This window comes from Rattus rattus, chromosome 13 (assembly GCF_011064425.1).
Source record: "Rattus rattus isolate New Zealand chromosome 13, Rrattus_CSIRO_v1, whole genome shotgun sequence".
NCBI lineage: Eukaryota > Metazoa > Chordata > Mammalia > Rodentia > Muridae > Rattus > Rattus rattus.
The window spans coordinates 8,822,873-8,836,114 of NC_046166.1; the positions used below are offsets into that span (position 1 = coordinate 8,822,873).

The window sequence follows — 13,242 nt, forward strand, 5'->3', positions numbered from 1 at the left end:
GAGCCTAGAGCAGCCATTTCTTCTACAGGCCATTGTCGCCACCCCCTGAGCCCCAATTCATCTAGTTCTGGACTAGTCCTTGAGGCTACAGGCCTCTGATTCCCCAACACCTATCCTGCTGAGGTCCAAGTTTGTCAAGAGACAAAGAGCCACTCCACTGGCCTGCAAGTGGTGACCAGCATTCTGGGAACTAGAAGACAATACTCGGGTTCTCCTGACCCTTTAACCCCTTTCCTTTGTTGGAAGACATTAGTTCTAAGCCCGGGGCTACTGAAACCCAGCCAACCTTGATGACTGAAGGATCTCCAGGAGATGGGAAAAGAGAGTGAGCTCCAAGTTGTCTGCAGTGTTTGTCCAGAGCTGGAAGACAGAACAGATGTGGGTTAAGACCAAGCCATGGGCGTAGTGGCGTCCACTGAGTCTGAGACAAAATAGTACCTGACACTTAGCAGGCAAAGAGAGCATCTCTAGGGGGAATCTCAAACATCCCAGGGCTGTTCACATGCAGGAGTATTTGTGATATGGCCTCTATTTGTCAAACTCTGTAATCATAGCCCAGAACTCCTAGTCCCTATGTCTGCCACTCTGCAGCACTGAGAGGGGATGACAAACTGTCCTTTTGGTCATTCTGGATGGAGTGATGGCCTGGATCTTGGACATCGCTGAATCTCAAGGATATGGCCAATACCTGGGTGCTGTTGGCATCTGGTAAATGTTGCTACGTTTGGAATGAGTTGGTCTGTCCATAGGTCTGTTGATCTCTTCATTTGTCCTAAGTGTCCCCATCTTAGGTCATTCTTTAAAAGAACACTGGGAACAGCAAATACCATCCAAAGGGATTGGTATTCTTTAATCCTTACACATAGATGGTGCTTCACAGCTTCAAAATCTTTTCAGATACTGTGTGTATGTGTGTGTGTGTGTGTGTGTGTGTGTGTGCGCGCGCGCACGCGCACACGCGCATGCGGACATGTGTATCACATATAGACATAGATGTGTGTGTGGTGTATGTATATCACATATAGACATGTGTGTGTGATGTGTATATGTGTGTGTATCACATATAGACATAGAATTGGGGTGTGTGTGTGTGTGTGTGTGTGTGTGTGTGTGTGTGGTTAATCTTTAACCCCTATGATAGCTTTAAAAGAAGAAATAATGGACTGAGGCAGGATCTTCTTGGAAGATAAATTCAAAGCCAGCCTGGGCTATAAACCAAGACTATCTCAAGAGAAAAAGGAGGATCAGAGTGATCAAGACACATCCCAAGGCTATATGTATCAGAGATAGCAGGGCTAAACTGTAAACCCAGGTCTCTGTGCTTCAAAGATGCTGCGGTCTTCTCACCTGCTCTTAATAAGGCTAATAAAGAAGATGAAACACCAGACACTCTTAATTGTGTTTTACTCTCTCATGCACATCTTCCCGAAGGCCTAGGTTCCCGTCTCTGGTTTACCTCAAAATTGCAGAGCACATGCCGGAAGATACACATGTTAGTGACAGCAGACGGCCGGAAACCCAGCTCCGCTGTGCCAGCCACCGAGAGGATCAACTGGAAAATGCGGTGGTTTAGAAAGGGCGTCTTCTTTCGCAGGAGAAAGGCTAAGATCTGGAAAGGTGACATGCACAGTGGGATTCCTAGTTGTGTCTCCAGCCCTCTTTCTCCTGTACTGCTAGTTCTTATAGTGCCCCCCACCCCTGTTCTCTCAGACCACAACCCTTCTCTCAGACCACACCCCTCCTCTCAGACCACACCTCTTCTCTCAGACCACGCCCCTCCTCTCAGACCACACCTCTTCTCTCAAACCACACCCCTTCTCCCACACCCCACCCCCTGCTCTCAGACCACACCCTTACTCTCTGGAACTGCCATCCTTCATGGGTGTTCTCACAAAATACATCCAGTTTCCGTGTCCCTCTGCTTTCTATGCCTGTCTTACCGGGCTTAAGAGATGTTAGGTCTCACAGGACCTACCACCTCATGTCTCTATGCTTTCCTCATCTCTAACTGGGTCTCTATATTCATCGCCATGGCCTCTCCTCAGTGCTGCAGCACTGTCAGGAAGCCACCACAAGTCCCTACCCGGATCTCACAGCCTCAAGTCAGGCTGTGTCATTGTATCCTGCCATAAGGTGACACGGGCAACGTCTACTCTAGGATGGAGACACTGGGATCACGCCAAGACACTTGTCTCTGAAAATGCATCTCAGAGCCGAGAAAGATGTTTTCCAGAAAGCTTTGCACCCTCCTGATCTTGGAAACAAAAAACCTAGGCTACCCAGCCCCCTGCAGACATCTGAGCTGTCACCCATCCCTTTGTGACTCAGATGCTGGTGCACACAACCCAGTCTCCTACTTTTGGTTCTGACAGTCTACTCTCTGTCCCTGTTCCCTTGGTCTCCTTGGTTGCATGACTCCCATTGGTCTTCTGAAATGCCCTCTGAAAGCAATGTTTGTGTTCAGCAAATGTGTATCATCTTTTCACCATCATCTGCGATCTGATCTCCTTCTTCACCCAACTAAGACCTAAGCCCTGGTCCTTCTCCCTGTGGTTCCTCTCAAAGCCACGGCCCAACCAGGCAGGAAGTTACTGGAGGACAAGATCTGATCTCATCCACTGCAGACAGTCATGGCAATGGCAGGAACGTGTCTGCAGCAACTTTTGTGAGTGGACGCTCTTCTACGTTCCCTGCATGCACACAGTACACACAATGGTCCCCATCTGCATGGCTGCTAGTCGTCCTGTTTCACAATCATCCTCTCTGCATGGCTGCTACTCGGCCTGTTTTACAATCATTGCCATCTGCATGGCTGCTACTCGGCCTGTTCTGTACAGGACAGAACTGTCACAAGGAGTTTAAGAACTCGAAGCAGCTAATATTACTTGAGCACTGACTCCTAGGACAGGCTTAAAATCTGAGCCCTGTCATTCGTATGAAGTCTTTCAGTCCTCACTATAAGTCAAGAGATAAGAGGGATGAAAGTCCAGATCTTACAGGTGGGGAGACGGAGGCAGTCGTAAATAATTCTTACAAAGGTTAAACATCAAGGTAGAAGATGAGGCAGGATTTTAAACCAGTGTGGGTCTATAACTTGGACTCTCATCCCCTGTGAGGGACAGAATCAGTCAATCCCAAATGATCCTGGAATCATCGAGGAGAATACTACAGTAGCAGACAGATGAGCAATCTGGTCTAGAAAGAGCTCCTTACAGCTGTCTGTCACCAGGCCCTCCTCTGCTACGATCTATAGGTGGTAACATGTCTGTCCATGGATCACTGAGCAGTCTCCATTTGGGGTGACCAAGGTCATGGGGGATGCCAAGCTTGCTGGGACGCTCTTTTCCAGAAGTGATTTCTGACCTACTGAGGCAAGAGAAGCTCATCCTGGGGATGACACCTCTTTGGGAAGCTGCAGGGTCAGCTGAGACAGGGGGATTACCTGGTACCCATCGATGTGCTGCATCAGGTAATCACACATGGCATTGCTGGTCAGGACCGAGTGCAGGACTTTCATAGCTGCATACATGGTGTGGTCATCTGTTGCCAGGGAGATGAGGCCTAGGAGGATGGCAGGCCCTCCAATGTAGTCCAGGCTGCTGGCAGCAGGGCTGGAATGGAACACCCTCACCCCTGAGGGGACCAAAGAGGACATGTCATCAGTGCCACAATACAGCAAACCCAGAAGCTGTCTGCATCTGTGCCCATGTGCAGCCAAAAAGGGCTCATGCACCGGGGTAGGCTGGGAAGAGAGACTGGCACTCCAAAAGTCTTGGCAACTGGTCTGTTATTTTCACTCAGACAAATGCAACCATGGGTCCTGCTCACAGGCCACACTGTAGGCACGTAGGTAGGCACCTGTGGTGCAGGTGTGGGTCAGTAGTTGGGCACATCAGCCAGAAGTAGTAAGCTGAGCTGTTCTCTTTGGTCACTCTCCGACCCTTCTCACAAGACCGTCTCAGAACAATCCATCTTGTCTCCTCCCACTGAGAGGTCTAAGATGCACAAGCCCTCCTCCCCAAAGCAAAGTGGACTCTAGCACTTGACTTACCTAACTGGCCTACAGCAACAGCACCAAGGGTCCGCAAAGACCCGAAAAGGTGCCCAGCACAGTTCCTCAGCAAGAACACGGGCGTGGCATTGTCACGGGAGGAAATGTTCATCTAGAGGAAATGACAGCAATTAGTGCTACAAATCCCCTGGATAAGAAGGGTGCTGTTCAGAGGCCCCTAGAGGATAGACACCCCGAGGCCCAAGCCCGGTGTTCTACATGGGACAATTAGTGGATGAGCCAATATTGGGGGCAAAGTTAATGTTCCACTTCCTCACTGTGGCACAATTGCGAGGGGGGACAGCTGTAAATACATAATCTGCACTCCCTCTTGCTCCCCGAGAGGAACTCCCAATCACAGCAACCATGAAATACTGGTACCAAGACCTTCTCTGCCCAGGCTCTGTGAGGTCCAACTTCTCCTCCTTCTCTAGAGACCCAGGAAGAAAGGAATTCTGTTTTTATCAGGATATGTAAGAAGGCACAATGCCGGTAGACACATGTCAGGGCCTCAATCCTGACCCCTGGGCCTCTGTTCATGAGACTGAAGAGTTCTGCTCTGAACTCAAAAGAGATATTTATGCAGGGATTAGGAAACAATGAATCACCTGACCTCTTTCTTTGCACAGGCATTTGCTTGTTACTCTGTAAGTTCACTTAAAAAAAAAAAGTTACAGCCACCAAGCCACTTTTCAGAGCTGGTAGAGCGATAGAGTCCAAAGCAAAGGCCAGCGGTAGAGTTTCCAAAATCAAAATGATATTGAAAGTATTCTGGGCTCTTCACCAGGAAGAGCCCACATACTCCTCTCGAAGCAATTTTGAAAGGAAAGCTTTTGTCCTGTTTGGGGAGCAGGCTGTGTCGTGCGGTGTGACGGTACCTATCCATCCACACATGAGCAAGCATAGGGTAGTTACTGGAGCCCAGGAAGCTGAAGAAAGGCCCACAATGATGTTCGCCTTGGGGAAGAGTGGCAATGGAAGAAACTGTACCTCCTTGGCGATCAGGCGGCTGTCTACCTCATTGTAGGTGTTTCTGATGTTTATTATGCTGGTGATAGAAGAGCTAGGTACATAAAGACCAAAGGAAACCCTTTCCTCCGCGATGAGGGGTGTGGCTTCACCATCTGGGTCATCTCCTACAACAGCAGTTTTCAGTCAGTTCTAACCTCTCTTTACAGAGAAAGAAATTGACCCGCCAACCATTAAATACCCACTGCCACACAGCAACATGATCGCTGGGAGAATGACTGTGTTTTGCTACATTTTGCTTATTTGTGTGTGATACGTTTTACCCCATCTGTGCTTCTCTGACACTTTATATAAAAATGAGGGCAGGACCAGGTGTGGTGGGGCACACCTTTCAATCCAGCACTTGGGAGGCAAAGGCAAATGGATCTCTGGGAGTTTGAGATAAGCCTGGCCCGTACAGGGAGATTCTAAAAGGAAAAAACAAGCCAAAACAACAACAAATACACTTAGGGCAATCTCCCAAGATTGACTCTCCTAGAAAAGAAAGGTGTCTCGGTGTGAACCTACCAGAGTAGAAACCTCTATCAAATATGTCCGTTCTCTTCCAAGCTGCTATGTAACTTTTTCCTAAGGAAGAAGGGGATGGGGCTGACAGACCTAAGAGCTACATAGTTACTGTGAGCTGCATGGCTCCTGTGAACATCCCAGTTAGCATTAGCACTCTGGTCCCCAGGGGACTGGCAGCAAAGCTCTACTAAACAAACACCGGTGAATATAGAGTCAATGCAAGGAACTCCAGGCCTGGCCTAGCTGCTCTGGGCAATGCCATTTACCTCAGGAAATGAAGTTCACACAAGCCCTGGTCGTGGAAACTAAGCACTCAGCAGCACTCAATCGCCCTTGGCCACACAGAAGGCCTTCAAACACAGATGCATTTGTCTTTCTTTCCAGATGGGAAGTGACCCCCCTGGACCTGGCAGAGCTCAGAGAGCGAGCTCCTTGCTTGAACAGCCAACAATCAATAAAGAAAATGGGGCCGCTGTCTGCCTGTTTAATAATTGAAGACAACAGTATACTTTAGTTAAAAAGCGTCTTCATTAAAAGGAATGTGACTTATTTATCTCAATCCCCCCCCTTTCTTTGCTGATGCTCACCGACCCTCCTCCATTAGGTGCTGCGGAGTCGAAATCTAAAGGATATTGTCATTTCCTCTTCTATGACAGTTTCTCTTGGGTTGTAAATATATAATGCTCCAATTACAGAGGCCTTCCCTCGTGATTGACCTGGGCTGAGTTTATTCTTCATAACTATGCTATAAATAACTGGGTGCCCACTTAAAAACTGATACCAGCAGAATCGCTGTAAATCAAAGCATCCCGTACCTTGAAGGTGCACAGCCTGAAAGTTACCACAGTACCTCGGGCCGAGTTTGATAATAAGTTCTAGAGTATCCGGCGATATGTCTTCCTCAAAGAGGTAGGCGGGCCCGAGACGCCAGGTTAAGGATGATTTTTGTTTCCAAACTCTGGGGGTGCCAATATAGCCATAAACGTCCACGAATGATGATGGATCCATTGAAAAAAAAGACCCCGGTAAGGCTTGAATATATAACATCTGTTAAAGAGGATAGAGGGAGGGAGAGGTACTTAATCCCAGAACTGATCGAAGGAGTATCATGAGCCCCACTTCTCACTAAAATAAAATTCCATCTAAAAAGTCATAACGATGCACACATATATACATATACAAGCATTCATACACACGCACGCATGCACACATACACCACACACACACATACACAAGACATGGACAAGTGAGCAATTAGCAGACCATATCAAGGCAACATCTCAGCTCTGACATTGACCTTGGCTGAACCAATGGCTTGTCCATCCAGGTACATGGTGACAGTGCAGTTCCTTTTCATTTCTTTGCTGACCACCACAGCCAGGTGATACCACTGACCGCAAGCCAGCAGCTGGCTACACCTGACCTGGAGCTGACGGCCCGCAGAGGGCTCTGCCTCATCCTCAGGCTCCATGATATCTGCAAAAGAGAACAAACACTGGACGTCACATGATGACTCGTGCAACAGGGATCCAAGAGCACCAGAGACAGAGCTATTTCTGGTCAGCGCTGTGGGCCTTACATCCTGTGGAGCTGTAGACCAGACACGCACTCTCTTTCACTTAAAAAAAAAAAAGTGCCTACAGCATTAGCTGCCCCCATCACTTGCTGAGCTCAGACTTCACACCAGACACTGAGTTAAGCACAAGCCTTACCTCATTTAACAAGTCCACTGCCCTTCGAGATAAGGCACCACCATTGCTCCCACTTATTACCCCAGGCAGAGCTTACTCCAATTGCTCAAGGTCAGCTCCAGCAGACCAACCAAGCCCTAGCCACTGAGTGCCAGAGAGATGGCCTGTGTCAGGTGACCTGAGAGGGAGGACTCAAGCAATCTGGCTGTGTGCCAAGGATGTGGGCCATTCTCGGGGCCTTCCATACATTTGGCTGTGAGGCAGTGACTTTTAGCCTAGGAGCAATGGCTGAGGAATCCGGGCTTAGCCATGAAGCAAGTGTACTTGAGACTATGCTGAAGTCTTAAGGCAGAGCCAACACCAGGCTCCTGGGTACCCAGAGTTAGCAACCTGCCACATAGAATACCCGTGGAGCCCTGTGAATTTGGGTAATCCATGGGTCTAGGGCCACTTCAGCTCTGACTAAGTTGAGTATATTCTTCATGAACCTTGCTCTGATGATGTAGCTTGTGCTCCAGAACCCTAAGTCTCACCAGTGTTTCTCCTGTGAGGGCAGAACTAGCATTCTAGAAAGTCAATGAGCATGCATTTCAGAGCCATGCTGGGCCCAGACCACAGTGGCACACTGCACATATTTCTTACACATTTTACCAGATGTGGAAGCCAAGGGAGCAATTTCAAAAGATGAAGAGCTCCAGGAGGTCTCCAGGCTTCCAGGAACGTCCATGTCAACATCTGACTCAGCCCCATTCCCCAGGTATGGTCCACACAAGCTTTGGATCCCAAGGCCTTACCCAGGGGTTGGAACTCTTTCTCTTCTGTGGACACGACCAAGGAGAGGTCATCCATGCAGAGGCTGACGGAGAAGCAGACAAAGGGCTGCTCTGTCCTGGCCAGGTGACGCACCAGGGTTAGAAAGCGCAGTGGGTGGCCCTCCATGACGTTGGCCTGCCGGCTGATCAGAAACCAACAGGAGAAGGTGAGACCTCCAGGTGGAGGGAATGGCCTGGGAGCTCCTGGGGGTAGAACACAGGGAGAGCTTCACACTCTGTTCTGCCAAGGAAGGGAGACCCCAGGCAACTCTGACTCCACCTTGCTGGGCTGCATCTGGCCTTACTCCATACTCCACACTCACTCCACCAAGCACAGGATGCTTCTCACGATTCAGACAGGAGAAGAAGGCTCACAGGAAGCTTGTGGTGTTCCTGCAGACCTTGAACCCTGTTGCTTCAAGCCTCTCTAGTCCCTGCAGCCTCCTTTCCAGGTTGCTGTCCCTGAGGCTTCTCAAGGGCTGAGCTTTTGCAACTGACTGAAAGTTAGGCTTTGGGCTCCATGGAAGTGAGGAGGGCACTAGCTCAACTGAATCTAAGCTAAAGAAATAACAAAGTCCAAGGAAACCCCAGGCCCTCTCACGTCAGAGCAGGCTTGGCAGTTCTGAACAGTTGGCCACTGTTCCCACCAGCCCGGTATCAGCAGCCATGTTAGCATACTTGGTACTACCCACAGGAAGGAAGTTTGTCCTGAACTGGTAGGCCAACCATGTTCTCACTGAAACCTGAGACCTGGCATCAATAATAGGGAGAGGCTGGGCTCAGGTACTTCTGGGAACTTACACTGTCCGGCCTAATGGGTTGCGAGCTTAGCGCGATGCTTTGAAAAGCCTGCCCAGGCTCCGTGTCCAAAAACCATGCGCCATCCTCCTCCTTCAAACTCCTCTCTAGAGAAAGCCAACCGCATCTGATGCTCCAATCCAGCCCGTCCCAGTCTCCCGTACAACAGCCCAGACTCAGATACAGCATCTTCATAGCTGCCAGTGCCACCCGAGGCCCTGGCTGGGAGCCCCTGCTAAGAGGACTAGGATACCTGCTCGAACAGACTATAACAAATGTGGTGGGCTGAAGCATCCTCATCTGCAGAAACGCTTACCTGATCCAGTCCCTCCAGAGATGGAGTGCTCTGTGCTGGTCCCCATGACTGTAGACAAGGTCGGAATAAACAGACAGCTGGAAATAGTAAAGTGCTGTAGGTCACTGGGCTGCATGACATCCCCTTCTGTCAACCCCTGGGCTCTAACACCTCCCTGCCCCATCCACTTCAGAGGCGATATGCCATCTTAAGCCATGAGGTTCCAAGAACGGAAAACAGTGCTGGTGTGATACCCAGAGAGGACGAATCCTCACTGGAGACCAGACAAGATGGAGGACATTCTGGAGCAGACACAGTAGGGAAGAAGGCGGCGCTGGTCCTCCATGGCTAGACACTGTGCCTTCTCCATTGGCTAGAGGGCTATCTACTACTCAGACACATCTCTCTTTGAGCAACAAGGACCAGTGGAGGCCGCAATTTCGTAGCCAATGTTATAGATCATCGGAGGTACTAGGACATTAGTAAATCATTTTCTAAATATTTGAGAGTTCTCCATACCCATAGCCTTCTGCAGACATGTCAAATTCCACAAACGACGGGGTCAGGGCTGCCCTCTGGGACTGCAGATTGCGCGGGGAGGTCATGGAGATGAGGCTCAGTGTTGTCTGGAGGGCTGTGGTCGAATCCTCGGAGGTCGGTGAGGACCTGAGGTCCTGAGACCCTCTAGGACATGGGCTGGCATCTGTAGATTTCACAGATGTATCTGCCAGTGACCCTGAGGCAGAACACAAGAAAAAGCTGTGTCCTTGCCTCCTGATGCAGTTCTCTCCTGTTCTTGCAATAGTTCATATATATATATATATATATATATATATATATATATACACACATATATATATATATATATATATATATATATATACACACATACATATATATACATATATATACATATATATACACATACATATATACATATATATATATATACATACACACACACATATACACACACACACACATACACACACACACACACACACACACACACACACACACACCTGCCACAGCCTGATGGAGCATCCTGCAAAAGCCACCAGGCACAAATGGACCCCACCCCCAGCCTAGACTCTGCTGGTTTAGATGCCACGGAGTAGTGACAATGGATGGCCAGGTCTGAGTGACTTATTTTAATCCCAGCATGCTCCTCTTTCTGACACAGCGCCTGAAGCTGCTATTGGGATTGCTAACCCAACCAGCACTCCTTGCGAGCTCTGCAGTGGCTTGAGCAGCTCTGTCCTCTGTATCCGCCTGTTTCCGGCTGACAGCTCCAAGCCCAGCTCTCCACCTTCGCCTATCGGATGGCCTTTGCTTAACTTGGTGCTTTGTTTGGGCTTACATTCAGGGTGTCTACACTGTCCCTTTTTGTGAACTTCTTCCCTGGAACGTCAGGCCTCTTGACTCTGGGCCTTATCCAATGCTTTATCTCTCAGCGACTCACTTTGCTCCTAAGCTGTGAACTTTACAAGAAGAACGAGGCTCTGCTCCTTCTGCTTAAAATACAATTTGCTGCCCAGCTCTGCCCAGCACAGCAGCTGGTATCCCTAGGTTGTAAAGGAAACAGGACCATTGTTTTGTGGTCTTGGCTATAAAGAGCCAGGCAGATGCTCACCAGACCTGCCTTTCTCCAGGGCACCCACCCCTGTGTTTACTTCGTCTGCACAACTGAGCAGCAGCAGAAGAAAAACAAAAAACCTTTGAAGTCTGCTCGCTTTTCTGTCTTATGAACGATCACTCATCAGGAATGAAAAGAAAACGTTAGCTATTCTGCCCCGCAGCCTATCCTGTTCTTTCTTCTCACCTGAGCGTCCAGGACTGTCTTCATGCCCAGGAGATAAATGGAGGCTTTTCCTGGCAGCTGACGGAGGTGGGCGAACTCCAAGGTCTAGGAACTGTCTAAAACACCATAACATCGAGAGAGGAAAGTAAAGAGATGTGGCAGGCAAACTTTTCCAGACCACTTCCCTAGACTCAGTGCTCATGGCTCCAGCTTTAAAATACACTTTCCAGAAACCATGGAGAAACTATGCCCCTGCCTTGTTACCCAACTAGGAGTTAATGAAACTGGGAACTTCAAGATAGCGTTCCTGCTACACTATAAGCTTGGTGGCTAAGAGGGGTTGCTCCAGAGCCTGGGTGCCAGCCTGCTGGCTAGAGGGGCTGTCCTCTGATTCCTCATACATAGCAGCCAGGTGAATGTGAGCATGCCCCACCCTCTCCATCTTGCTCCAGGGCAGTAAGGGGTTTAAGAGACCCAACCTCTCTCTCATGGTGTCCGTCCCTCCTCTACAATCTTGTCCCTTCTCCTGAGTCCTTTCTAGTCTTCTGGTGTGCAGGGTTCAGTGGACTCTTGCCTCCAGCCCCTTCCAGTCTTCCCTGACCACTGTTTCTACAAAGCTAGCTCTTTGCAGTCTGGCCTCTGGATCCAGGGCTTAGGTCAGGGCTAAGCTCTAGCATTGTATCCTTGACACTTCCATTTGGCAGAGCCTCCCAAATGAGGCTGTGTCTGCTCTGTGGACATACTCATCTGGTGCTGGGATGGAGGAGAGAGGAATGGGGTTGCCTGCCCCGTAGACTCGATTATCCTCCGTACACCTATGATCCTGCCACGGGCTCTGTGGAGTTTAATGCTTAGTGCCCACCGTACCTTAGCACATCTGGCTCGATGGCTTGAGAACCAAGCTTTTCAAAGATCCTGATGAGAACCGAGTGCAGGGCACTGCCACCAGTGCTGAGGGTCCTGTGGCAAAAGGTCATGAGTGTCCGGAGCATCCCTGCCTCGCACATGACCTGGCGGTTCTTCTCTGACTTCACCAGGGACAAGAGGTGATGGGCCATTGAACACTGGATCTCCTCGGAGAGCTGAGAGATAACCAAAGCAAGCTGTAAGTCGGGGAGAGCAGAATGTCCTCTGGGTGGCTTTGTGAGGCCACCTGTGCCCATCACAGCCACTTGTACAGCACCTGTCTCATCTGTTCTTCTCAATGCTAGCCTCACCCGCAATGACGGGCCAGGCAAGACCAGTTACTGGGGGTAGCCACCAACTCAGACTACGGGCTGCACAATGGCAGGTGGGAGTCTGGGTCATCCTCAGAAATGTGATGTTGGAGCTATTTAAACTGGGGAAACTTTCTGAATGGGTTGCTAATGTGGGAAAAAAATCTAAGAATTTCATATCAAAATCAAGACTCACGGCTTCTATGAAGGGTGGGAAAGTCTAATCATACAGATCTATGACCTTCTATCAGGAAGCCACTGGTCTCAGAGAGAGGCGATGTGCATTCCCCGATTTGAATTGACTCACTGAATTTCTACATCTTAGTTTGTAGCTCTGTGTTCAAAAGGTAGGATCTATCTAGATGAATGAGCCAAAAAGAATCAGACACAACACACACACACACACACACACACACACACACACCACACACACACACACACACAAACGGCATACCCTATCTCATAGTTTTATGCTGAAGCCCCTTCATTTTCTTTGTATCCCTCAAAGCATTGAAAACAGAGAGAACAACGTGTGCAAAGTAGACATCTGAACAAGTGCAGTGCATTCTCATCTCCTTGCTTCATGAAAAGATAAGACCCTGGAATTCATGGTCCTCCAGAGACACAGAATGGGGACCAGGAGCTTGCATTTTCCTTCACAAAAAAGGACTGTCCCTATTCAGACAAGATAAAGTCTCAAGTGAAAAGAATATTAGTTAGACCTTGCTACAGGGAACTTGCTCCTCCTGTGGGCAATGTACTTATCAATGCCCCTGCTCTGGATGGGTGTCCTCTGTTAGACAGTAACTACCCAAGGACCACAGATTCCCTTATGCATGCATATACAGGAACATACATGTGCATATACCTACATATGTATCATATATACATATATATACACATACACACATGCATATATACATTATATATACCTAAATGTACACAGGCATGCATATACATTTACATACATGCACATCCATAATTACACACACATACACACACACCAGAACATGTCTTATGAGGATAGCATCCTCTAGACTC

General features: G+C 48.9%; 1 protein-coding gene across 1 annotated transcript in view; it reads right to left on the minus strand.

Annotated features, from left to right (window-relative positions):
- Wdfy4 (WDFY family member 4) overlaps window positions 1-13,242 on the minus strand; it is a 210,618-nt gene that overhangs the window by 138,062 nt on the left and 59,314 nt on the right. The window contains exons 13-24 of the mRNA XM_032919360.1: window positions 11,852-12,066; window positions 11,006-11,100; window positions 9,703-9,919; window positions 9,205-9,281; window positions 8,073-8,294; window positions 6,885-7,063; window positions 6,403-6,634; window positions 5,042-5,187; window positions 4,052-4,163; window positions 3,443-3,633; window positions 1,457-1,609; window positions 287-360 (exon numbers count right to left, since the gene is read on the minus strand). Coding sequence (XP_032775251.1) covers window positions 287-360; window positions 1,457-1,609; window positions 3,443-3,633; window positions 4,052-4,163; window positions 5,042-5,187; window positions 6,403-6,634; window positions 6,885-7,063; window positions 8,073-8,294; window positions 9,205-9,281; window positions 9,703-9,919; window positions 11,006-11,100; window positions 11,852-12,066 — 1,913 coding nt within the window. The remainder of the gene's footprint in view (window positions 1-286; window positions 361-1,456; window positions 1,610-3,442; window positions 3,634-4,051; window positions 4,164-5,041; window positions 5,188-6,402; window positions 6,635-6,884; window positions 7,064-8,072; window positions 8,295-9,204; window positions 9,282-9,702; window positions 9,920-11,005; window positions 11,101-11,851; window positions 12,067-13,242) is intronic.